The sequence below is a fragment of the Adiantum capillus-veneris genome, chromosome 11, assembly GCF_014529385.1.
Source record: "Adiantum capillus-veneris isolate H3 chromosome 11, ASM1452938v2, whole genome shotgun sequence".
Taxonomy (NCBI): Eukaryota; Viridiplantae; Streptophyta; class Polypodiopsida; order Polypodiales; family Pteridaceae; genus Adiantum; species Adiantum capillus-veneris.
This window is the reverse complement of record NC_140941.1, coordinates 102486723-102514131: the sequence shown is the minus strand read 5'-3', so window position 1 is coordinate 102514131 and position 27409 is coordinate 102486723. Positions and strand designations below refer to the sequence as shown.

General features: G+C 43.3%; 1 protein-coding gene across 2 annotated transcripts; it reads left to right on the top strand.

Annotated features, from left to right (window-relative positions):
- The first annotated feature begins 23672 nt into the window (after positions 1 to 23672).
- LOC147447750 (uncharacterized) lies at positions 23673 to 27098 on the top strand. Of its 2 annotated transcripts, none has more exons than XM_086523461.1 (2): positions 23673 to 24615; positions 25701 to 27098. In XM_086523461.1, the coding sequence occupies exon 2, from the start codon at positions 25710 to 25712 to the stop codon at positions 26685 to 26687; it is 978 nt and encodes a 325-aa protein (XP_086379587.1). In that variant the 5' UTR covers positions 23673 to 24615; positions 25701 to 25709; the 3' UTR covers positions 26688 to 27098. The 2 variants fall into 2 exon arrangements, with proteins under 2 accessions (XP_086379587.1, XP_086379586.1); XM_086523460.1 differs by having other exon boundaries at positions 23676 to 24615; positions 25704 to 27098.
- Positions 27099 to 27409: the final 311 nt, after the last annotated feature.

Below are 27409 nucleotides of genomic sequence, written 5' to 3'. Positions count from 1 at the left end.
CATCTTTCACATCTCCTATAGTCACCCGTGCATTTGGATAAGCTCTGTATAGCTCCCATGATGAGTTGTTTGCCGCATGGATCATCCATCCATGATTTATATCAATTAGCCTTTTCTCTTTTTGAAAATACTCTTTCACATGAGGTTAATTTCTGACCCATGGTCTATCAATGCAATGTATGGCTCTTTTAAATCTCCCACTTTTACCAAGGTCTTAGTAGTTGTTCTCGTTTAATGACTCTTGGAATAATAACTCTTGTGAGTTGTCTCACATTCATCTTCATCATCCAAGAAGCAAACCTGTTTTACTCCTCCCCCAGACTTGTAGCATCCAACAATAGTTTCAACACCTTGCTCGCCATAGACTTGTACTCCTTGTGCATTTAAAGTCTCTCCTTCACCCTGTACATGGATAGATTCAATAAGAGACTGTGGCTTTCTCTTTATAATATCAATTATTTCTTGATGGAACTCCCTCTTTGCTCTCAACCAAGGTAAATTCCACCTTATTGTTCAAAATCCTCTCTTCCAAAGCCTTTTTGAGATCTATCACCGCCTCTATATTAGATTGCAGCTTGTAAGCTGGACTCTTTGCTTTACCTTTATTTGTTTCCTTCTTCTTTTAGCTTCGTACATAGGCACTTCATGTGTAGGCATCCCTTGTGGAGAACTTGATCTAGGAGGCACTGTGTCATTTCTACCTCTACTTCTTGTGGCCCTTTTTGAAGGCCCTTCATCCCCATCCTCACGTCTATGTTTCTCTTCAACAACGGCCTCATTGGCTTGACATTTGGCAATGTACGCATGCACTAACAAATAATCTACAGAGTCGTTCCAACATGTATGCAATCTCCAGCTTCATGCAACACCTCTTAGTCATCTTACCCTAAATTTTATTGCGAATGGCCACAAGTCTCCAATATCATTAGATGATTCTTCTTCTCCAAACTTGACTCCTTTCTTGCTAATAGGCTCCACCTTCAACATATAGGCGGCTGCCTCAACCATCAAGATGGTGTGGCTAGTAGCCATGCCATCTCGACTAGTTGATGACATGGCTAGTAGCCGTGTCCTCAGCTAGCTTCTTCATCTTGCCTTTTCCAAAGTTTGTTCCCAAGAGCTGACCTATTTCACTTAAGTGAATCTTGCCATCATTAAAGAAAACAAGCTCCTTCATCAAAGCATCTTTGAAACTTTCACAATCCCTCTTTCCATGGTCCGTACTATCGCACCATATACATCTATTTACAAAGCCTTCTCTATTTTGAGGTCTCTGCGTCATCGATTAACCTAATGATTGTCCCTTTTCTTCTAGCCTTGTAAGCTTTAACTTTAGCTCTTACATTCCCTTGACAATATAATCTAAGATGGATTCGTCACTCTTTGGAACCTTAATAATAGGCTTTATGGGACTCTTAGGAACACTTGGGGTTTGAGTAGGGTTGAATATCATCTTGTCTCTCCATGGTTGTTGCTTAGATAGTAGTGAAATAGCATCTTTGACTTCATTCCAATAGATCTTTAAACCCTGTTTAGCATCTTTGTCCTCCAATAGTAACTCCAAATTCTCTTGAATCTCTTTGTTTGCAGGCTGTAACAAGATCTCCGTATTCTCTGAGTTTAGGGTAGCCTTTTCAATCCTTGACAGTTGATCATAATGTTGCTCAAATTCCCTTAGTAGTTTGGTAGGTGAAAGTCCCTCTTTTGGTCTAACTACCCACTTAAAAAAAGTTCACTTTGTCACCCTTTCGCAGTCCTCCATGAAATAATATTCCTTTAAGGCTAACTTGAATGCTTCCCGAGTTGCCCATGCTCATTTCTAATTCCCCTGACATGCTCTCTGATCTCGAAAACCACAACTAGTCAAAGCTTTGTACCATCTTTGCTTCGGGCACTCGATGCGGCTCCATCTACTTTACATACCAACAAAGATTATTTGTTACATCTTTACCATTGAATTGGTCCATTTTCTTTACCACTGATTGGAGCGCTTTGGTCGAAGAAAGCTCCCTCCTTTTAGCAGCTTGCTGCTACTACTGCATAAACATCGCAAAGGCTTGAAACATTTGCATTGTGACAGGATCAAACCGCATTCCTTGTTGCTCCATAGATTTAAAGATTTGATTTGAGACTTTCAAAGAATCTTTTGAACCCTCATGCTAGCCTACTTTGCGTCTGGTTCACCAAAAATATGTCAAGAAGTGCGCAATGCGGTTAGGAAAGCACCGCACCTTTGACTGTGAAGATTCGTAGCAAAATCAAGCAAGTCGTAGAAGATTTGAAGCTAAAAACACACTCAAAAAGAACAAAACTCTAGCCATGAAAGCTTCACTTTGGAAAAGAACAAAGATCAACTCAAAAATATTGTGTGTGTGGTGGAGATTAGGTGTAGCCTCACTCCCAAATGTACAAATAGAGTGCTCTTTCGCCTTGTTAAAAACCCTAAATTGACTCTCCAATTCTTGGTTGTGACCATTTCATGGAAGCTTCAGAACTTCATTGGAGAAACGTAAGTGGTATTTGAGGAGGAGAAACCCTAATGGGTGGCCTCACAGGCTCGAACACATAGTGGAAGCAGCATGGGATTGCACTAGCACCCTGGGTTGGAATGGCTGTATCTCCTTTCTTAGATGCCCAAATGAGCTACCTTTTCTTGCTACCGTTGGGAGGTTGAGCAAGACGTTGATTTGTTGAATGATTTTGGTTGGCCCACTATCGTGTGTTGTTGTTGCCAGCGGCTGAGAAGCTTTAACAAATTTGTCAAATCTGCATCTCTCAAAGAAAGTTTGGCTTTGGTTCGTGTTCCTATCAAAGTTAGGAGAGAAGGGAACTTTCTTGTTACGATTAGTGTTAGTAGGTTGATTACTGTGCCATTGATATCCACCTTTCTTCTCTTTGCATCATTAAGGGCCAAGTTAATAGCTTAAGGTAATGAATTTGGCTCAAATATATCTACCTCGTGTAACACATGATGAAAGATATAATAATTAGGCCTATTTACTTAAGAGTAGCGGAAATTATAAAGAGTACGCATAGCGGGTGAACATAATTGAAGGTAGCAACATAAACATAGCGTTTAGTCAACTTGGACCAAAAGGGGAAAAATAAAGTAGGACTAACAAGTGCTATATAGCACAACCTAAAGAATTGTAAGAAACTTGTTTTGCTAAAAATTACATTCACAAAAAATTTTCATAAAAGGACAAAATTGCATGCGTAGTACTATCTGTAGCGGAAACGAAGATCGAAATGAGCTTGAATGAAAATTTTGAGCATAGTGAGATCTACGAGCATGCTTGAAGTATTAGTTGACCTACTGACTTTCACCAAAGCTCGCAAAAATGTGAGAATGTGAGCAGAGGGGTGTTGGCAATAGTAGTAGGAGGACGTTACCTACTCTAATACCAATTGTTGGAATTAGGATTGCAAGAACGTACACACAACTTGGTGAAGATGAAGAAGCTCGAGGCACATGATAGAGAGTGTATTGTTTAGTGTGTGAATAGAAAGATAAGTTAGCCCTATAGTGACATGAGTATATTCAATGCACGGGGGGAAAAGGAAAAAGTGCTATGGTGATCCTAAGTGTGTTTACATACATCACTACCACGTATATGGTAATCAATATATCTTGACCTATTGCTCATTACAAAGTGTGGATGGGTGATTTTGAGAAACTGAGTTGAGCTATTTATAGTGTTATGAAGCAAGTGGATGGCAAGACTGCTATGATAGCACTTTGTTTTTCTTAGCATACAAAAATCATACAATATTGAGGGCATGACAGTGGCATACCTTTCCACATCCAACCACAAAAAAGTCTTACAAAATGGAAACCAACAAGATGAGACATTTGGACCACATAAGTAATTTTCATTGATATGAGAATATTTTGTACAAAATGCGTATAGGCTTTGGCTTGGAAGAAGATGCACAATCTCTTCTGACACTTCTTGGCATAGAAATTGTTTTCAACGCATCTCGGGACTTGCAAGCCATGTTATAAAAAAGGGAAATCAAGACTGTGACTTATCGAAGCAAAGATTAGCAATATCTACACACCTTCTTTCTATCTATCTGAAAGAAAAAGTTGTAAGCAAATCTATCTCCTCATTATATAGATCCTGCCTCACTTGGTGCAATGTCATATGGATATTATCTTCAAAGTGGTCAGCTATTCATTGTTCTTCCATACATCAATGTCCTCGATAAGGTTCTCATGAAAATCATCCATGGCTTGATCTAAGGGGACTATTCTGCCCTCTCATGATGCCATTGACTATTAAAAAATAATATAATGAAGTTTTGGGTGTGGATCATGTATTTACAGGTAATGGAGCCACATTGCACTTTGCAAATGACTCCATTCACTATTTTTTGAGCCCAATCTTCATCCACAAATTCTAATATATCTTATGTGCTTAAGTACTTAACTAGCATCATTGTCTAAACACTTTCACATCTACCTTTGCAAAAGAATCCACAAATACAATGATGGGCATAAAAATTGAAACTCAATTCTCTTTACTTGTAATGTTAGTCTTTAAACAATTTTGGATTTCATAAAACATCTTGCGCTAGTATCTTTCACTTGTTGTTGAGCTTGATGGTTTAGACGGGGTGAAGTCCATTGCTTGACAAACAGGACACACTAAAGATGAAGGTGAAGAGAGGGTAGCAGGAACACGAGGGACAAGAAGGTGGTGGGACAAGGAGAGAGGTGGAAATAGGAAGGAAAAGAAGGTCGTAACAAGATTCAAAAACTCTTTTCGGTTGGTGAAAGAGACCTTCTTGAGGTAAAAAGATCACGTAATGGAAAGTTACCTTAGATTGAAGAAAATTCATTTTAGAAATATAAAAGTAGTTTTAAATAAAGTTTTTGTAACTGGCCCTTCTATCATTGGCTTAGAGCACTCTCTCTCTCTCTCTCTCTCTCTCTCTCTCTCTCTCTCTCTCTTTCTCTCTCTCTCTCTCTCTCTCTCTCTCTCTCTCTCTCTCTCTCTCCCTCTCCATCTCTCTCTCTAAACGCTAAAAGGAAAAAAATGACCTCAAACTTCCCCTAGTAAACCGCTACAAGCAATCAAACTTGCCGCCATCCTTGTCTTTGCTGGTTCTAGGTGCTATTGTTAACCCATTCACAGTCAATATGAGTAGGCCAGTGGCAAGTGTAGATGCGCCCTCCATCTTCTGATGGAGTGTTCAACTGTAATACCCTTGCATACTCAAATTGTATAATCAAGACAAAGAGAAAGAGTTGGAGCGCTACCGACAACAAGGTTCTCGAAGCTAGCATGTTGGCTGCTAGTCTCCCTTGAGCCTTGCACCACCTTCTCATGGGCAATGCCCAAATAGCCAGCTAAAGGTCCCGACCTCCTTGTGCAAACCCCCTGCCCATTATTTGAAGGTCTCATGAGCTCCATGGAGTCTTGGGAGCTGTACCAAGGCGGGGACGATGGCAACTACTAACGACGCGCAACCTAAAGAAATGTAGTAGTAGGTGTTGGGGTATAGGCGCCTGTGCCTTGCCCGGCCGTCCAAAGTCTGGGCGCCCACTGACTTGTATACCTTATACATAGCATAAGTGTATAGGGGGCTGCTCACTCTTTGAGTCTCCCCACCCATATCTGTGTGTCGTGTGTCTCCTTCTCTCTCTCACTCTCCGTCTGTGGTGCTCCCCGATCCCCTTCAATTGGTATCAGAGCGTCGGTGCGGAGGGAGCGCGTGTGTGCACAGTCACGACGATAGGGGAGAGCCAGTTTCATTCCCGAAATCGCGTCTGCGCGCGTGCACTTTCAAGAGTGCAAACAGGGTTTCGACTTCGGCATCGGAAAATTCAGCTTTCCGAGAGTGTTTCCTCCAAGCGTCCTAACGTTTTACCCCCCTTTCGAAGCCATTCAAGCCATCAGAAACCTCATTCGATCTACGGTTGAGGAGCTGCATTTTTCAGCCCTCTTTTGGCAGTTTATGCTGCGTTTTTGGGTCGATACAGAGGTTTTTGGCATAGCTTTCACACCCGGACTCGGATACATGTGATCCAGGAGTCTACCTTGGGGTTTTGGCACGCTCCGGACGCGCTCGTCATATCAGAATTTTAAAATTCTGAATGCTGAATTTTCTGCAGCAGCAGTTGTTTATTGTGTGTCAAGGATTCCACACATGGTTTGCTCTCATATGTGAGAGTGATATTTGCTGCAAGTTTCCTCACAGGTGCGAGGATACGATGTATGCCTTATGTGGTTTGATGCTCAGGGAGACTAATGAGATTGCATTTTGAGCTCGGCAATGTATGCCTCGAGCATGTTTTTTGGCAGTCACAGGTAAAGCAAATATTTGTGTACTAGATTTGCAGGTGTTTGCAATGATGTATGCAAAGTGTGGAGATTTGGTGCATGCATTTGGAGTACGGTTTGATGCGCTTTGGTTGCTCATGGTTTTGAGCGTGCAGTCAGTTTGGTTACTGGTTTTGTGGCCGTTTTACTGACGAAACTCTGGCGAAATTTTCCCAGGAGTTTTATGCGTATCATTTATGCGATCTAGGTAGAGATTGCGGGTTGCACTCAGCATTTGCGTGCGGTGTTCTCTGTAGGTGGGAGATTTGTGCGTGTGTATGCATCGATACCACACAGTGTGGGCTTGGTGATTAGCTCACAGATTGCAGTGTGATACTAGAGCAGGTGAGGCTTGTATTGACATTGCAGGAGCTCTATTTTGGAGTGTGTCTCACAGGTTTTACATTGTATTTTTGGCCATATTTGTAGACAGTTTCCAGGTGTTGTTGGTGAGGTGGTTTTGCTTTCTAGTTTGCTACATTCTGCTCATGGCAGAGACAGATGATCGCTCAGATTATGATCTCTCCGAAATGTGCATGTTTGATGGGTCAGACTTTGCAGCATGGAGAGAGTGTATGCTTGATGCATTGACACAGCGAGGGTTGCATCGACCATTGAGTGGTGATGTAGGTAGACCTTCAAACATGTCTGACGATCAGTGGCAGGAGCTAGAGGAGATGGCACTATCTACACTCTCTTTGCACCTTGTGGAATCTGTATATGCTCTTGTTATGTATGAGGCTACTTCGAGAGCACTTTGACGCAGATTACATGATATGTATGATAGATATGACTCATCAAGGACTCGTGTGAGACATGTACATTCATGAATATACCGACAGGTGACATGTTGGTATTGTGGTCATTCTGGACACGCTAGACGACGTTGTTTTCATCGTATGCGACATCGTAGGAGACATGGCAGTCTCAGAGATGTATGTAGTGATGCCATGGACTCACTTGCTTTGACAGTTGAGGCAGATGTAGTGTCGGAGTATACTAGTGACGGGGATGTCACTTTTATCTCGAGCTATGCACGAGATGCTATACATGTGGATAGTGCACTCCCTTCGCAGTGGTTGCTAGACGCAGATGCTATGTTTCATGTCACGCCGCATCGTGAATGGTTTTGTAGCTATTCTAGCGGGATGCTTGGCAGTGTACGTTTGACCGATGGATCGGTGCATGCGATAGCAGGTGCAGGAGATGTGAGACTGTAATTACCGAGTGGTGGATCTTACTTGTTACGACATGTGCGCTATGTACCAGATTTGACAATGAGTTTGATCTCGATTGGTCAGCTTAGAGATTGTGGATGTCAGATTTCGCTACGAGAGCGAGATTTTGTGATGCATTTGGGTTCGCTAGTGATTGGGAGAGGTGCCATGAGTGGTACAGGTTACCCATTGCATGTGGATCACGAGAGAGACAGTGTTGTCTCTGTGATCATGCAGCCAGGTAGAGAGCGAGAGAGTAGGCGAGTCTCTTTTGCTCATGGGTTGCAGGGTACTTTGCATGGAGTGCAGAGTAGTGAGCTCGTTGTGCACACAGTTGGGGCACGACTTGAGCAGTCACACAGAGAGGTGACAGAGTCAGACATGCATGCTTTGCTAGTGACTGAGCAAAGCAGAGAGTCAGTTGTGCGAGATACTTCTATGCAGGATAGACAGGTAGAGAGGTCTTGCTCTAGCGAGTCACCACAGGAGGACGTTGTGCAAGAGTCTATGCATACGGAGTTAGAGCATGAGAGCTCTAGTGAGTCACAGCAGATTGAGTGGTCATGTTTGCAGTGAATGATTGCAGAGGAGACTGAGATGTCAGCGATTATGCAGTCATTCCTTTCTATGCTCGAGAGTGAGCATGGGGATATAGTTGTGCAGGATATGTCTTCCAGCAAACACCTAGTGCAGCTGGTGTGCTATGAGGTTGCACGACAGGTTGATGCGTCTTTTGTGGACAGTCAAGAGATGCATGTGGCTGACATGCCTTGTCAGTCAGAGATGCCTATTGCCAGGGAAATATATGTTGATGCATGCTCCGTAGAGCTAGCAAGGCCCGCTAGCATTGCATCGGCATTCGGTGGTCTCATGTATGAGATGTTGATCTTGAGACTGGATATCGCAGCTGCAGTGGGAGCATTTGCAGTTGGGGTTGTCAATTGTTTGTTGACTGATGATGGCATAGTGCACGAGGGAGATATGCAGGTATTGCGTACATACTTGCAGTACGTGTGCGGTACGTCTGGTGGTGTATGGACTTACACGGGAGCAGGACAGCCGGATGCACACGATCACAGCCAGCCAGTGGGCATCGGTTGAGAGCAGTTTTCTCTCACCTTTTGTAGTCTTTTGACTAGGTTCCCTTGCTTAAAGGCACATTCGCCTTTAAGTGGGAGGTTGTTGGGGTATAGGCGCCTGTGCCTTGCCCGGCCGCCCAGAGTCTGGGCGCCCACTGACTTGTATACTTTATACATAGCATAAGTGTATAGGGGGCTGCTCACTCTTTGAGTCTCCCCACCCATATATGTGTGTCGTGTGTCTCCTTCTCTCTCTCACTCTCCGTCTGTGGTGCTCCCCGATCCCCTTCAGTAGGGGCTACCGGACGTTGTGTGCTTGTGCTCTTGATTCTTGGAATTAGGGTTGCAAACTTGTAGGGAAACACACACAACTTGGAGAAGGTGAAGGAATCTCAAGGCACACAACAAAGAGTGTATTACTTACTATTGTACAATGGAAGATAAGATAGCCCTTGAGTGATGGGTGTATATACAATGCACGCGAGAAAAAACCTCCTAGTGAGGAAAAAAAATGCCTCGACGGTCCTAAGTGTGTTAACACACATCACTACCACATGTATATGGTAAGAAATCCCCCATGGGAGTGATGCGGTGAACTAGAGCTAGCATATAGAGTATAGGGAAATGCCATGCCTTGAGGACACGATCAATCCACAAAGGGCTGTCCAGTGTTGGCACATAAACCAAGTTGATCTCTCCTGTTGAGAGTCTCTCCCTGACATAGTGATAATGCACCTCAATGTGCTTTGTGCGAGATTGAAAAATTGGGTTCCTTGCAACTGCCAATGCACTCTGACTCAGTGTAGATGATGTTGGCAGTGTCCTGTCTAAAACACAAATCATCCATAAGGTGTCTGATCCATACACACTCAATCGTAGCTGTGAAGATTGGCCTGTAGTCACTCTCACAACTAGAAGTGTCCACAGTAGGTTGCTTCTTGCTCAACCATGATATACATGAAGTGCCAATCATGAAACAAAAACCACTCGTGGACACTCGCGTGTAAAAACAACCAATCCAATCAGAGTCCAGAAAAGCATATAAATTTTGCGGCAATGATCCCCCCTTGGGATAAAACAACCCAAGATGTAGCGAAAGATCCGCTTGACAACCTGCAAATGCTTAGACCCTGGGCTCTGCATAAATCTGATGACCTGTAAGACTGCAAATTGAATATCCGGCATCGTATTGCATATATAAATAGGGCATCCAACAATAGTTTGGCAAAGAGTGACATTGACAAGATCACCAACATCATGAAGACTCAATTTCAAACCTCTTTCCATAAAAGTGGAAATAGGTATGCAATCCTCAAATCCAAACTTACATAGCAATGTCTCTATGTAACTTGTCTGACACAAGGCAATACAACCATCACATTGCTTAAATTGTATACCCAAGTAATGATGCAACAATCCCAAATTTTTCATCTGAAAGTAGCATTCAAATCAGTCTTAAATTCAGCAATATGTGCCTCATTTGGACCAATGATCAACAAATCATCCACATATAGAGCAACAATGAGAAGTATATCACCCTCACACTTCACATACAAAGTGCTTTCTGTTGGACTGTTACGAAACCCTCGTTTGACCAAACGAGTGTCAATTTTCTCATACCAAGCACGAGGAGACTACTTTGACCCATACAAAGATTTCTTACATTTGCACACTTTATCCTCTTGTCCTTTCTGACAAAATTGCGAGACTGCATTACATAAACTTCCTCAAATATGTCACCATTCAAGAAAATAGTAACAATGTATGATTGATGTACATCCCAACCAAAATGAGTTGCCAATGCACATAGAAAACACATAGTGGTCATACGACAAGTGGGAGAAAAGGTCTCTTCATAATATATGCCTTTCTGTTGTACATAGCCTTTTGCAACAATTCAAACCTTATAGCGATCAATTTCACCATTCAGTTTACGCTTCAACTTGTAAACCCACTTTGTACCAATGGCCTTTTTGCCAGGAGGCAAATCACATAAAGTCCAAATGTCATTTTCTATAAGCGCATCATATTCTGATTGCATGGCAGCCTACATAAAAAAATTGGCTAATCTGTAACATTTTCAAAACCCCCCATAGGTTGTACATTTTCCTCATTGGAATTTACATTCGAACTTCCACCACTGAAAAGAGACAACAAACTGTCATAAATGTCCTTCGAACTTACAGAACAACAAGGGCTGAACGTAATCTTTCACCAACACAACATCCTGTGTAACCAAGATACGCTTCGCTTGCGGATGGTACAACCTGTAACCTTTTCTTTTAGCACTATAACTGTAATGGAATTGGCCTATTTAACTTGAGAGTAGCTGAAATTAATGAGAGTACTTTTGAGAAATAACTTTGTGAGCATAACGGGTGAACATATTTGAAGATGGCAACATAATCATAGCAATTAGTTAACTTGGCATGAATAATACTTTTGCAAGAGAGAGAATTTAGAGAACATGACAACAATTGAGGACTGGATTTATGTGGAGCCGGTCCCCCCTCCAATAGGCATTTGTATTATGATTTCTCCCATAAAGAGAGACTTGTTACAATACAGTCTTTGTGTTCCTTGTGACCTAGGTGATGCAATGAAGATGGAAGGCTTCATGCATCACAAACATAACGTAAACTTGAAGAAAGCTTTAACTATCCCAAGCCTCAGTCCCAAGACCTCAAACACCTTCGAAGGTGGAGAGAGCTAGTAGGGAATGAGGGTAGGGAAGAGGAAGAAGAAACATTTTGTAGGAGAAAGAATTAGTTCCTCACTTATCATACTCTTGTTGCTAGCATACATAATAGCATAGTAATGAAGAAGAAGGATATGGCAAGCTTAAGCATTGAAGCATGGCTCTTGGTTGGATTTGCACTCCATAGCCAAGAGTGTTGGTGTAGGCTCTCAACCTCTACTTGCTTGGAGAGGGAGCTCTTGCACTTTGCATAGCACACAATGAGAGTGCTTGTCAGTGTGTGTGGGTGAGTATACCCCTCAAGCAAGCCCCCCTCCTTGCTAGGTCGACCCCCCCTTCTAGCTCATAATTGAAGCTCATTGGCTCTTGCCAAGCCTAGCCAATCACAAGCTTGGGCCATTTCTAGCATTAGGTGTAGGATTGGGACAAGTGTCCCCCTTTCCCCTTTGAGAGAGAGAGGACTTGATAAATGCAAAAATAATTAGATAATTCAAGTAATTTATCATTGGACCCCTTTGAAGCCTAGCCAATAGGCTTCAAGCAACACATGAAGGCAACATGGGTAGGGACCTGACATGTGTCCTTGCTGCCTCTTCAAGCTGGGGCTTCCCTTGTGAGTGTGAATGTGTGTTCTCTCTCTAATCCCTAGGAAAAGGGCTCACCCCCCCTCTTGTAGGGATGCTTTTGACTTTAGGAGCTCAAGCACCTTAGTCATCAAGCATGACAAAGCACTTGGACTAGGGGTTATTCCCACAAGCATCTCAGGCAAGTATGTCAAGGCACCTCAAGCACCTTAATCGAGCGGCAAGTCAAGCACCTCAAGAATGGAGTAAGTCAAGCACCTCCAACACCTTAATCAAGCACCTCAAGCAGGACAAGCACCTCAAGCACGACAAGCACCTCAAGCAGGTCAAGCACCTCGAGCTTGGGCCGGGTTCCCACCTCAAGCTCAGCCCTAGCTTACCTAAGGTCATAGGACTTTTACACATTATTGGAGGTCTTCAATGAAGCTAACCCTAAGGTCTTATGCTCCATTGGTTAGCCTTGCTCTTTGATAGACCATCTCCCATTTGGGCCCCTTTACCATTGGCCCCTTTACCATAGGACTTTTACACATTATTGGAGGTCTTCAATGAAGCTAACCCTAAGGTCTTATGCTCCATTGGTTAGCCTTGCTCTTTGATAGACCGTCTCCCATTTCGGCCCCTTTACCATTGGCCGCGTGTTGAGATAGATGTATAAGCACATATCTATATCTTAACACTTGTTCCCATTTATTCTCCCACATTAAGTGATCAATTTAATCTGAGAAAATCATTTGGGTTGGTTAGATATTAGATTTTATGACATTACCTCTCTCTTGAAATCATAGTCGTCCTCGACTATGAGGTAGAAGAGATAAAGCCTTAGTCATTAGTTAATCGTACTTAGCGGGTAGAGGATCGCTTTTTTACCCTACGACATCTTTCCAAGATGGATGACTAATCCATTTGGTGCTTGGGAGACATAGCTGCCGCAAGCATGTCTGCTCTTTAGTCCATTTCATTCTCCCAAAGTAGAGTGACAAATTCTACTTGGTGTTTGAGAGACGTCGTCATCACAAACATGATTCTAAGCATGCATATTAGTTAAATTTATGCACAAGTAAAAAGAGGACTAGTCTTATAAGACAAAAACATGAGTCATTTAAAAGAAATTTGTACATTTGCTTACTCTAATGTAGCATTGTAAGCATTGACAAGGTTCATACTATCCTTAAGTTGTACTCCTTGCATCCATCTAGCATCTTCAAAAGGATAATTTTTGAACTTAATAAGATACCGTCCGATAATGTTACCATGTCGTAGTACCTTGTCTTCGTGCCGAAGGACAGCTTCGGGTTGTGGCACCTCTTCTTGGTCTTCAACTTCGGGAGGGTCTTCAATAATTGGTTCAGTTGGTGGCTCTCCTTTGTAGGGATTAAGTAGGCTTACATGAAAGGCATTGTGTATGAGCCAATGGTTGGGCAACTTGAGTTGATAAGCCGTCTCATTGATGGGCTTTAAGATTTGGAAAGGACCATAGTATCTTTTTGCTAATTTAGCATAATACTTTTGATGGCCCGTAGGATTTTTGCCCGTCGTTTGCCTCAATCGAGCCTTAGGAAACTTGAGTAAGACCCAATCATTTTCTTTGAACATTAAGGCTCTTCTGTGCTTATCAGCAGCAGCTTTTTGCCTTTGTTGAGAGATGGATATAGCCTCCCTAATCTTTTGAAAAGATTCTTGTAGGTCACGGCTATACTCATCGGCGGCGAAGATCTTCCCATGTACTTTGAGTAGCAAGGGACTTTTAGGTCTTCCCTCGATGATCTCAAAAGGTGCTTTTCCCGTAGAAGTATGTACATTATTATTGTAAGCATACTCTACAAGAGGTAAATACTTTTCCCATTGTGAGCGTTGATCTAATTCGGTAACATAGGTCTTGAGTAGATCGAGTATCATAAGATTGGCTATCTCACTTTAGCCATCCGTTTGTGGGTGATAGGTCGAAGAGAAATTCAATCGTGTTCCTAGATTTTCAAAGAGACCTTTCCAAAAATTACTGGTCATTCTAGGATCTCTATCTGACACAATGGATGTGGGTAATCCATGGTGCTTGAAAATCTGAGATATGAAGAGAGTTGCCATTTGATGTGCCTTAATAGTCTTTTTGACAGGAATAAAATGTGCTTGCTTGCGAAACCTGTCGACTATTGTCCATATTCCTGTATTCCCATGGATAGATTTGGGTAATCCAAAGATGAAATCCATGGATATACTCTCCCATGGTGAATTTGGAATAGGTAATGGCTGGAGTAATCTAGGTTGCTTCCCTCTATCATACTTGGTCTTTTGGCATACTACACATTTTGATACATACTCTTGTATGTCCACTTTCATGGTAGGCCAATAGAAGTACGTCTCTACTCCTCGGAGAGTAGGTTGAATACCTCTATGCCCCGCATATGGAGGAGTATGGGATTCATACATAACTTTCTCACGAAGGGAATGGGTAACACATAGCCTATTGCCGTGGAGAAGATAACCATCCTGCAAGGTGAATGGTTCCTCTTTCTTCCCCAAAGCAAGGGCTGACATTATGTCTCTAAAGTCAAGGTCAGTAGCATACTCATCTATCATAGAGGATAGATCATTGTGAGTAGCTATAGACACCGCATTAACTTTTGGTCGTCGTGAAAGTGCATCGGCTACTTGATTGTGCTTACCAGCTATGTGAGCAATATGGAAATTAAATTGCGAAAGAAAATTTACCCACCTCATTTGTTTGTCGGAAAGCTTGGTTTGCGTCATGAAATACTTGAGACTTTGGTGGTCGGTTCGTAGGATAAATGGAGTCCCCAATAGGTAGTGCTTCCATGTGTCTAGGGCATGTAGAACAGCTAAAAGCTCTTTCTCATAAATGCCCAAGACTCGTTCATCACCATTGAGCCTTCGGCTCTCATATGCTATGGCATGCCCTTCTTGAAGCAAAACCGCTCCAAGGCAATCACCACAAGCATCACATTGGACCTGAAATGGCTTTGAGAGATCCAGAAGCACGAGGACTGGTTGGGAAGTAAGCTTCTTTTTGAGGTTTTCAAAAGCATTTTTCTCCTTAGCAGTCCATACAAACTTAACGTTCTTCTTAGTTAAGTCGTGTAGTGGTCCTGCTACTTGCGAGAATTTTGCTATGAAGCATCTATAGTATGCACACATACCAATAAAGCTTTTTAGCTCATGTAGATTTCTTGGGTTAGGCCATGCTTTTATTACCTCTAACTTTGATGGATCCATTTGGATACCATCCTTAGAGATAATATGACCTAGGTATTGAATCTCTTGAAGGAAGAATTCGCTTTTCTTTTGGTTGAGATAAAGCTTGTTCTCCCTCAATGCTTGAAAAATCACTTGGAGATGTTGCTTGTGTTCCTCCAAAGACTTGGAGTAGATGATGATATCATCAAAGAACACTCCAGTGAATTTGCGATATGGTCTAAAAATTTTCTCCATCAAGCGATTGAACGTAGCTGGTGCATTAGTCAAGCCAAAAGGCATGACTAGATATTCATAAAGACCAAACGTTGTGCGAAACGCGATCTTTGAGATGTCTTCATCCACTATCCTTATTTGATGATAGCCACTCTTAAGGTCAATCCTACTGAAGTAGGTAGAGCCTTGTAGCTTATCAAACAGATCTTCTACCCGGGGTACGAGAAATCTGTTTTTGATAGCGATATGGTTTAGTGCTCGATAGTATACACACATACGGTATGTACCATCTTTCTTTTGCACTAAAAGGACTGGAGAACAAAAGGGAGAGGAACTAGGCCTCACCATCCCTTTGTCTACCAGTTCTTGTACTTGCCTCATGATCTCCTCTTGTTAAGCTTGTGAGACTCGATAAGGAGGCTTGTTAGGTGGTGAGCTTCCAGGAAGGAGCTCAATACGATGGTCATCATCCCCTCGCTTTGGAGGTAAGTCCATAGGGATATCATTGATGAACACATCTTGGAATCCTTTTAGAAAATTAGACAAGTCTAACTCTTCTTGATTCCCATTATTTACATGTGATGAAACATTAGTATCTTTTAGAGACTCTTTGACAAAAATCATGTACGCAGAAACTGAGCTCTTCATTGACTTATCAAAAGCAAGAGGATTTACAAGTGGAATAGTGCGACCACGCTCACTAGCATCTATATAATGTTCTTTCCCCTGTAGGTGAAGTAGATTTTTCTTTCAGGGAACTTCATGTTGGCAGCCATGCGATCAAACCATGGTGCCCCTAGGATAACATTCTCATGTTGGAGAGGAGAGATGAAGAAGTTTTCTTTGTCGACATAGCTTTGGACATGAAGCCTCAACTTCCCAATCGAGGGAGTAACGGAGGCTTGTTGTCCCTTGAAAGCTGCATCAGCCACTACTATATCTCTCATCTCAAAAGCTTGAATGCCCAACTTGGTGGCCAACTCCATTGATATGAAGTTGAGAGTAGAGCGAGGGTCAAACAAGATGAAGCCATCATGCTCTCTTACCTTTCCCCAAGCATAGGAGAGTGATGATCCTTTGCAATGCGCATCCTCTTTTGGAGCTTCGATGGTGGAAGCCCTAGGAGTCTCATTGCGAGTATTCTTCTTGGGGCAAGAACGATAGCTATGTCCTTGCTCCCCACACTTGAAACACTTATGGTCCTTGCGAAAAGCTTCAAGCTCTTCAGGAGAGAGTTTGTTTTTACCTTTGTAAACTCCCTTCTCCTTGGACCGATTGTTGTTGTTGTTGTTGGAAGTGACTTGGGAATTGTTTTGAGCATTGGTTTTCCCCTTTGCATCATTTTTATCTTTGTTTTCCATGGGCTTGACATTACGTCTAGCCCCTTGATGGAAATTGATGCGTGAAGCAACCATGCTGTGGTGGATTACTTCGGTAATAGTACCGGGCCGTTGAGAGTTGATGTATTCGGCCATCTCTTCAGGTAATCCCGCACAGAATTGCTGTCTTTGCTCGGCAAAGTCTATCTTTTGAAAGACAGTAGCTTTGAGATGTAAATCCCAAAACTTGTCTACATACTTGTTGATAGACTCATGAGAGAGAAGCTTCAAGCCGCGCCATTCGGTAAGAACTTTATCTTTAGTATCGCTTGGAAGAAATTGCTTCATGATGGAAACTCATAGAGTTTTCCAAGTCTTTGGGGCTTCTCCATTGCCTCGAAGGCTAGCCCACCATTGACGAGCTAATTTTTGGAAGTGCATAGCTACATGGTGTAGCTTGGAGGACTCTGTGAAGCCCTCGTCCCCAAAGGCCGCATCAAATTGCTTGATGAAGGCCAACATTTTGTCGGTAGCACCAAAGGTGCCATCGTAGGTGAGAAAAGAGATACTCTTTCCTCCCTTCTTGAACTTCTTTAGCTTTTGTGACCTTCGCCATGCAGGAAATGATTTGCGATGTCCTCCCCTCTTGTATTCTCTAGGAGAATAGCCATAACTTTCATCAGAAGAGGAGGAAGGTGAAGAAGAAGGAGAAGAAGGTGACCTCTTCCTAGCCCTTTTCTTCCTTTGTTTCCTCTCTTGCCTTTCAGAGTGATGAGGAGAAGGACTATGGGTTTCTCTTTTCCTCTTGGGAGGAGTTGGCGATCGTCTAGACCGCCGTCTTCGTGGAGCCACATCTTCAGAGGAACTTAAACTTTCATTGCTTTCTTGCTCTTTGGATTCCTCCTCTCGAATGGGAGAGAGTCTTCTTTTGGGGGTCTCTTCAAGAGGTCTCCTAAGCTCTCTCTCCTCTTGGAGAGGAAGGGAAATTCCATAGGCATGAAGTTGTTGAGTAACTTCGGCTTGCAAAGCAGGGTTGCCCATAGCTTGCTGCAACCTAGTGAGGAGATCATTCACAAACATGGGAGCATCATCATTAGCACCTTCATGTGCAAAATCAAAGTTATCAATTTTCATTCTACTCTCTTGATTATTGTCAGCCATGTTAACAAAATTTATGAATGTACTTAGTGTATGCTTTGGCAATTCAAAACCTTAGTTGCCACTCCTCTTAGCCTTTGAAAATCGGCTCTTAAGTATCTACACCCACGGCTCAAAGTGGTTAATTATAGAGAGTAGAGGAGTAGGTCTAACATAGCAGAGTTGCCAAGGGTTAGCTCCTTTCGGACTTCTTATGGCTCAATAATGGTAAAGCCGTAGGCAAGTCTAGAAAGACTCCATTATTAAGTCCAAAGCTCCCGAGGTGTGCACCATCCCCCACATAGTGGGCTTAACAAAACCGATATTAGATCCCAGTTCCACTTACCCTATTATAATTAACAACATCAACCATTTATAGACTACTTAAGGACCTCTCTTCTTAAGCAAGAAAAGAGAAACCAAATGCTCTGATACCAATGTAATGGAATTGGCCTATTTAACTTGAGAGTAGCAGAAATTAATGAGAGTACTTTTGAGAAATAACTTTGTGAGCATAACGGGTGAACATATTTGAAGATGGTAACATAATCATAGCAATTAGTTAACTTGGCATGAACAATACTTTTGCAAGAGAGAGAATTTAGAGAACATGACAACAGTTGAGGACCGGATTAATGTGGAGCCGGTCCCCCCTCCAATAGGCATTTGTATTATGATTTCTCCCATAAAGAGAGACTTGTTACAATACAGTCTTTGTGTTCCTTGTGACCTAGGTGATGCAATGAAGATGGAAGGCTTCATGCATCACAAACATAACGTAAACTTGAAGAAAGCTTTAACTATCCTAAGCCTCAGTCCCAAGACCTCAAACACCTTCGAAGGTGGAGAGAGCTAGTAGGGAATGAGGGTAGGGAAGAGGAAGAAGAAACATTTTGTAGGAGAAAGAATTAGTTCCTCACTTATCATACTCTTGTTGCTAGCATACATAATAGCATAGTAATGAAGAAGAAGGATATGGCAAGCTTAAGCATTGAAGCATGGCTCTTGGTTGGATTTGCACTCCATAGCCAAGAGTGTTGGTGTAGGCTCTCAACCTCTACTTGCTTGGAGAGGGAGCTCTTGCACTTTGCATAGCACACAATGAGAGTGCTTGTCAGTGTGTGTGGGTGAGTATACCCCTCAAGCAAGCCCCCCTCCTTGCTAGGTCGACCCCCCCTTCTAGCTCATAATTGAAGCTCATTGGCTCTTGCCAAGCCTAGCCAATCACAAGCTTGGGCCATTTCTAGCATTAGGTGTAGGATTGGGACAAGTTTCCCCCTTTCCCCTTTGAGAGAGAGAGGACTTGATAAATGCAAAAATAATTAGATAATTCAAGTAATTTATCATTGGACCCCTTTGAAGCCTAGCCAATAGGCTTCAAGCAACACATGAAGGCAACATAGGTAGGGACCTGACATGTGTCCTTGCTGCCTCTTCAAGCCGGGGCTTCCCTTGTGAGTGTGAATGTGTGTTCTCTCTCTAATCCCTAGGAAAAGGGCTCGCCCCCCCTCTTGTAGGGATGCTTTTGACTTTAGGAGCTCAAGCACCTTAGTCATCAAGCATGACAAAGCACTTGGACTAGGGGGTATTCCCACAAGCATCTCAGGCAAGCATGTCAAGGCACCTCAAGCACCTTAATCAAGCGGCAAGTCAAGCACCTCAAGCATGGAGTAAGTCAAGCAGAGTCAAGCACCTTAATCAAGCACCTCAAGCAGGACAAGCACCTCAAGCACGACAAGCAGGTCAAGCACCTCGAGCTTGGGCCGGGTTCCCACCTCAAGCTCAGCCCTAGCTTACCTAAGGTCAAAGGACTTTTACACATTATTGGAGGTCTTCAATGAAGCTAACCCTAAGGTCTTATGCTCCATTGGTTAGCCTTGCTCTTTGATAGACCATCTCCCATTTGGGCCCCTTTACCATTGGCCGCGTGTTGAGATAGATGTATAAGCACATATCTATATCTTAACACTTGTTCCCGTTTATTCTCCCACATTAAGTGATCAATTTAATATGAGAAAATCATTTGGGTTGGTTAGATATTAGATTTTATGAAAATAACCAACAAAAATACACTTGACAACCTTATCACCCATATTTTTGCCCTACGTTTGTGGCACAAAAGCATAAGCCAAACACCCAAAAATGCACATGTGATCAATAGATGGCTTTCTATCATGCCATGCTTCATATGGAGTCATAGATTGCAAAGCTTTTGTAGGACACCTGTTGAGTACATAAGTGGCACACATGATGGCCTCAAGCCAAAACGAGTGTGGCAAAGCTTGAATCTTGACTATACATCTTGCCATCTCTGTAAGCGACATGTTCTTCCTTTCAGCAACACCATTTTTCTGAGGGGTATACAACACTGTACATCGGTGTTTTATCCCACGACTAGCCAAAAATGCATTAAATTCATGAAACATATACTCCCCCCCTCGATCAAAATGGAGGGTGCCATAGTACATTTAGAGACACTTTCAACTATATCCAAAAATTGCTTGAAGTACATAAACACTTCGCACTTCGCGTTAAGCAAACACACTCATGCATGCATGGAGTAATTATTAATGAAAATCATAAAGTAAAGGTAATTTCCCAAGGATGGAGCTTGCATGGGCCCACAAACATCACTATGCTCAAGTTGTAAACTGCATGTAGCCCTAACTGAACCATCCTTCGAAAACTTCGAACACTGCATCTTACCCAAAATACAACCTTCACAAACATGCTTAACAGGTGCTTAAAGAGGCGGCAAAGAAGCAACTATATCACATTTCTGCAAAGGCAGCAAACTAGCAAAATTCAGATGCCCAAAAAGTGCATGTCAAAATTTTGCATTTGAAATAGCCTTAGAATCCACAACTGCATTTGCAAAATTCTGCCCACACTTGTCGTATAAAGTGAGCTTATACAGCCCACGACATAAAATCCCCGATGCAACAATCTCATCACCAAAACTAAGATCATGAATTGTACATCTGTCATCCACAAATTTCACAACAAGACCAAGTCTAGTAAGTGAAGATACAGACAAAAGGTTCTTCTTGATCCCACGTACATAAAGTGCATCAACAAGTGTGAGAGAACTGCCATTTGTAGTAGTCAGCACAATCTTTTCAACTCCCTTGATCGGATAAGAGGCATTCTTGGCACAAGTGACTGGATTTCCATGAGGGACATTCTCGAGAGAGGTAAACTAGTCACGATGTGAGGTAATGTGCTTTGTAGCACCACTGTCAAAGTATCACACATGAGCACCTGTAGCAACTGACATAGATGCATCATGGACAAAAAGATCATAAGTGCACTATGCACTAAAAGCCCATTCTGCATCAACATCAACATCACAATCTCCTTTCGTAGAAGACTCAACAATAGTTGTATTTATAGTGGAACTGACCTCTTTCTTCTTAGCCTTTTTTGCCTTCAACTTAGGACACTTCTTGATCAAGTGATCATTAGCTTCACAATAATGGCAAGGCATCTTCTTTTTACCCTTTTCATCAGAATTCCCAAACAAATTGATGCCAGCAGAAGCATGAGGAACATGTGATTTACCACTCGTGCAGAAGAACCATGAGAAGTGGCTACATTGCTGTTATCACCTTTTCTTTGAGTAGCAATAAAGGCCTGTTCAACTGCACGCTTTTAGGGCTGATTTTTTTTGGAAAGTGACTCTTGCAACAACAATGTGCATAATGCATCAAACTTGACAACTTCTGGATTTTCTTGGGTCATAAGTCTCCAAGTACTAGCAAAAGTATGGTAAGAATCTGACAAAGCATCAAGAACAGTTTGCACAAGGGAAATGTCAAAAATGACTTCGCATTTAGAAATAAGTTGCTCATTAATATCCTTGGCACCAATAAGGAAAGTTTCCATCTCATCTTCCTCATGCATAATCTTCGACTCCAGCTCATTACAAAGCAATGCAATTTTAGCCTCATTGGCACTTGCATAAAGACCAACCAGAATATCCCAAGCCTGTTTTGCAGATTTTGCTGAACGAATGTGAGGAGTAATAGTGCGCTTCACTGACAACACAAATCAATGCATGAGCCTGCACATCTCTTACATCGTAATCAGCTTGCTCAACGGTAGGCAAAATAGCTTTGGCAGTAGCAATCGTGCCACTAAAACCTGCAACATCCTCAACATTGCCTACATCCTTAGAACTAGGACGTACATCAATGCCCTACACAATATTCCAAACGCCCTTTGACACAAGGACATGTTGCATCATTTAAGCCCACATAGGGTAATTGTCCCCATCCAATCTATCCTCATCATTAAACATCTTTGAATGCTATGTGTTGTTGTCAGCCATGGCATATACCTGCACTTGATGTGAAAACTGCCCGAAAAGAGGAGTAACGAAGCGGGACCAACACATCCTATATAGCACAACCCGTAGAAGATTGTAAGGGATATGCTATGCAAAAAACAGCACTGACAGAAATACTGCTCAAAATGACAAATTTGCATGCGTAGTAATGCCTGCAGTGGAAACGTAGTCCGAAATTAGCCCGAATAAAAAATTTGAGCAGACTCATCTCTACGAGCTCACCCAAAGTATTTGTCGACCTACAGATGCTCACCAAAGCTCACGGAATCCGGAGAAAGTGAGAAGGCGTATGCTGGAGCTGCTGGCGACTAAGCCCAGAAGGATGCAACCTGCTCTGATACCAATTGTTGGAATTAGGGTTGCAAGGAAACACACACAACTTGGAGAAGAAGAAGGAAGCTCAAGGCACACAACAATGTGCAATGGAAATGTAAGATAGCCCTAGAGTGATGGATGTATATACAATGCATAGGGGAAAAAACCTCCTAGTCCTAAGTGTGTTCACACACGTCACTACCACATGTATATGGTAACATCGATGGACAAGTAGACCATGAGTAGGCTGCAACCTTCCAAGTTGTGCCTGACAATTCATTACAACACACTCGTCATCTCCATCTACAATATGCAAAGGCCCCATCTCGTGAGGAGATTAGATGCACAGAAGACAACGAAAGCATTCGCAACAGAGAGGGACAAAGATTACCACGCTCAATGGCTGACTAAGGAAGCAAGCTAGTCAAGTAAAAAACTAGCTTTGTTCTTTGCTTGTTGTCATGGATTTCTACCATGGTGATGAGTGAGCATGACCAACCCACACAAAAAATGCTGTCGGAGAGAAGATGCTGGTAGAGAAGCGGAGGGTTGGTAGGCAGCAAACGCTCGACTACGCTAACAAGAGCGAAAACAATGGACTACATTGTGTATTTAGCTATCAAGCGATCGTTGTTGCACTATGATGTGCTGCACTATTTATATAGGTATCAATCCATGGTCGTTGGGTGCTTTTCGTGCATATTTATGGACGATAATATTCAAAGATTGCGTAACATTATGATAGCGTGAGGGTCATGGTCATGTGATTCTACAAGCTCCCAAAATTGTTGTACAAGCTCCTTGTAATTTTTAAAGACTATGCAAGGTGTAACAATAACCTCAAGCAACGCTTCTACGACCTAGGCTCACTCGAGAGTCCATGGTCTCAAAAGTGGAAAACCTCATTAGGCTTACCAAAGTAATCATGTAGGAGGTCTGCATGTGTGTGTGCGTCTCTCTGTATGGAAAAAAGTGGCATATGATGTATGGCCCTTATGATTCATGTGCCCTCTCTCACACGCACGCACATACCTTGGCCCATCTCCCTCCTCTCTCTACCTACAACACTATTGAAAAGGGTGTGCGAATCCGTATGCTGTAGGGTCCCACTGCCTTGTAAGTGGCGTCATATCATTTGTAAATTGTGGGTGCTGAAGGGCGCTTTGGGGAGGGAGAGAGGAGAGAGAGCAAAGGAGAGGAGAGGGGAAGAGAAGATGGTAGGCTGTAGCCTGTGAGGCCGTGAGCCCTGGCCCCTGTGGATGTGGAGGTTTGTTATTCCCCAATTTTGACTGCTTTTTGCCCTCACCCCAATGATGTCCAATTCTGCACGCAAAAGCATGGCCATTGCTCACCGCGGTTCCACCTCCCCTGTTTTCCCCTGGCTCTCTCCCAGTCCCCTGTTTTCCCTTCCCCGCCCCGGGCCTTTCACCGCTCCCTTCTGCTGTTGGGCACTCCGCCCCCCACCCCAAAACAAACCCAAGCCACACACAGGGCGGGTTGTCTCCACCTCCGTCACACGCGAGCGCGCGTGGACACACTCTACACGCCCGCACGCTCGTATGGTTAGGGGAGCCCTCTAAACCCCAGTGTCCAAACACGTTCAGCCAACTTCCATTAGTAAGCTTAATGCACACTTCATGCATACCTCATGTTCCTTCGTTAGGTGGCTGGTCAGTGGTCATCAACCTTGTCCCTCTCTACGCTCTTGTATACTCTTCTCGACCACACACGCACACAACAGTGCGCGCGCGCACACATACACACACACACTCTCTCTCTCTCTCTGGTAGACTGGTAGTCTGGTACACAGTACTTACAAGCATACATACATCCCTAGGAAGCTCGCACGCACGCACGCACATGCACACGCACAGAGCAGATGCTCATTACGCCGCTACCCCCCTCCCTACACACACACACACACTCACCTCTCTTTACACAGACTTCCATCTTTAACCCTAACAGAGCCAGCTTTCGAACAGCAAAATAGTTGTCCAAAAGGTAATTTTTGTTCCAGCAAAATTTCCTCTAGCATGTAAATTCTTCAGGGCAGATCGCTCTCCACACGCGCGCGCACACGCAGAAAGCAGTCATACCCAAGCATCTATAGCAGATCAGCCCTGAGCCAGAGACTTTGATCTCCAACCGAACCCTTCGTTTTCTGTAAGTAATTTGCTTCCCCTGCTCCTCTATCTTTTTTGAACCAAGTTTCACGTTGATTTCCAGCAGTCTGGCAGCTGCGTGCGGCAATGCATTGCAATGTTTGGTGTTTTTGTGGGTGTCCAATTTCCAGCTCTGCTCTGCCCTGTTAGGGTTAATTCTAGTCTCGTTTTAAGGTGTTGACTTTGTAATTTTCCCAATGCTTAAGGCTGAAGGCTGATGTAAGTCATCTCGTTAAAGGTGTTGATCTTGTAATTTTCCCAACGCTTAAGGCTGAACAGGCTGATGTAAGTCATCACGTTCATTTTAGGGCTGGTGAACAGAAATTTAGAGGTTTGAGGGCTTGCACAGAGCTAAAATTACCCCGAAGATATTATTAATTTTTACACAGGCTTTTCAAGGTAGGTTGCAATTGGTTGTCTCACACATCTACGAACACCAGACCTGTTTGCACAACTATATGCGTACAGATACGACATGTCTGCAGTAGTGCCTCACATGCGAGCGCACCCACTGTCAAGTTTCTCGTAATATGTGCAAGCAGTGACATATGTGCTTACCACATACATGTATGCACTAGTGCCACACATGCGAGGGCACTAATTCAAACACACCAAAACATGTATGCCAAGTCTCTCATCATGTGTGCAAGTGCATCTATTCCCCCCCCCCCCCCCCCCCCCCCCCCCCAAACCTGTACACTAGCAACATATGTGTAAGCGCATTGATTCAAACGCACACACGGTCTATTCTGTCAAATTTCTCGTCAAGGTAAATGCCTGTCATTTTCTTATGTAGATAGAATGACTCACAGGTTAAGAGGTAAAATGGTCCCTTGGTAAGTGTCAGTGCGTAAGGTAGCGGTGTCAAATGTGTCAAAACAGGTTACTAAGGCATGTGGGGATTTAACCTGTGCATGAGTATGCCAATCTGATTACCTTCCAAGGCATTTCTGACAGTATTGGCAAAGATAAAGGAATTAGGCTGTTTTGCATGGGTGCGACGTGCACATGATTCTGCCAACAACGTTTCAGGTTGTAAGGGTTTGTTCTTTGTCAACTTCTTGACCTCTTTGTGCATATTTTTAGCAGGTCGTAATGGAGGAAGGAGAAGAAGAGGAAGAGGAGGAGGAGGAGGAGGAGGACGAAGACGAGGAGGAGGAGATTCTAAAGCCCAAGAAGCGAATCGGTAGGCCTCCAAAAGTATGGAGCTCTATCTTGCTACCAAAGGAGGTCACTTCCACGCTTGGAACTCGCAAGCCAAGGTTAGCTAAGTCTCAGAAGGCCAATAACAGCGCAAAAAGCTCGAATTCAAATGAAGGGGAGGCCACCTACTCTAAGGTTTCACCTTCTAATATGGTGGGCCAGACTGTCCATGGTGTTGTAGACGGCTGCTTTGATGCTGGATTTCTCGTTAGCCTGCGAATGGGTGATTCAGATTCCCTTTATCGTGGTGTGGTATTTGGTCCTGGTTTGTCGATCCCTGTGTCCAAGGAGACAGACATTGCAAAGAACGTCAAGCGAAGGCGTCGCAAGCGCAAACAACCAGGTACGACTGCGACTTCGAGAGAGGAGCCTTCGACACCTCCTCCCCTTCCAACCCCGCCAACAAGAGAGGAGGCTCTGCCCTCTAACCCTGCCTTGACACAACCCCCTCAACACTATGAAGCGCCTCCCCTTGCCCAACACTCGCACCATCCAAATAGTGCACCGCATGCACTAGAGAACCCACACATAAGCCCTCCTATTCCTCCCCAACCGCATCCGCATCAGTTTGCCTTCAATGGCGCAATGCATGCAAACAACTTCCGGTCACCTCGTCCGCATCCAGAAATGGGCGTGAACCCCTTCATGCATTCAAGTAGCTTTCCACCCCGTCCAACCATGTCTATGCCTCCAGCAGCTATGCCTCCAGCAGCGCAAGGATATAGTCCTCGCCAGAATTTTGGACATGTTTTGCCCTCTCCAAGTACTCCATACGGGTACAATTTTGCAGGCGCGCAAGGAAGACCAAGTACGCCTCTCCCTCCTCAATATCGGGGCCCTACAGCGGATCCTCAGTATAGAGGGCCGTAGGCCTACTGACATACAGTAGCATTGAATTAGTGTAGTTTTAGCTTCGGTGTTCTTGTTGTATCAACGGGTTGGAGCTCTTTGCAGTCTGCTATATTGGGTATTTGAAGAAGCGTTAGCGATGGTTTGGCATTGATCCATTGTTCGCTGGGATCTTCAATTGGTACGAGGTTTACTCTCATATACAGTAGTGGAAGATATATTTGTTTTGAATATGTAGTGAAATATTAGACATTTTGGTAAACAAAGCATGTGGAATTGGTCAAAAGCCGCAGTTTTGATGCAACAACTGCTGCTCATCTGCAAGCAAGTGGGTGTGCCGCCCTTGGCGAAAGGGAAGAAGGGTCTCCCTTTTTGTGGTGTTTGTAGCCAGATTTTACTTGTTACTGTAGTGGTTGTGGATCATTGTGCTCTTCTATTGAGTTTGGTTTTTTTCAGGTTGTGTTGAATGCGTCAAGTGACTTATTCTCAGGTAAGATCCTCGTGTGAAAAAGAGCCTGGAATTCTTGCAGTCATTAACTCTCATTCTTTGTTATCATGCATAGCAGATAAGTTTGTTCTCATGTTTTAGTGCATATCATGCTGTCAGTTCCGTGTAGTCTTCATATCTCCATGTCTGGCAAGTCATTCAATGCCAACTGTTTCATGCAATTAACTGACTTATGGTCAGTGAAAAGCGATTTTTATTGAAATTAAGAAGTGATTTTAAAACCTTCAAGCTCAGA

Bases quoted from the DNA above. Each gene is read 5' to 3' on its own strand.
- LOC147447750 (XM_086523461.1), top strand. From the start codon at position 25,710: ATGGAGGAAGGAGAAGAAGAGGAAGAGGAGGAGGAGGAGGAGGAGGAC.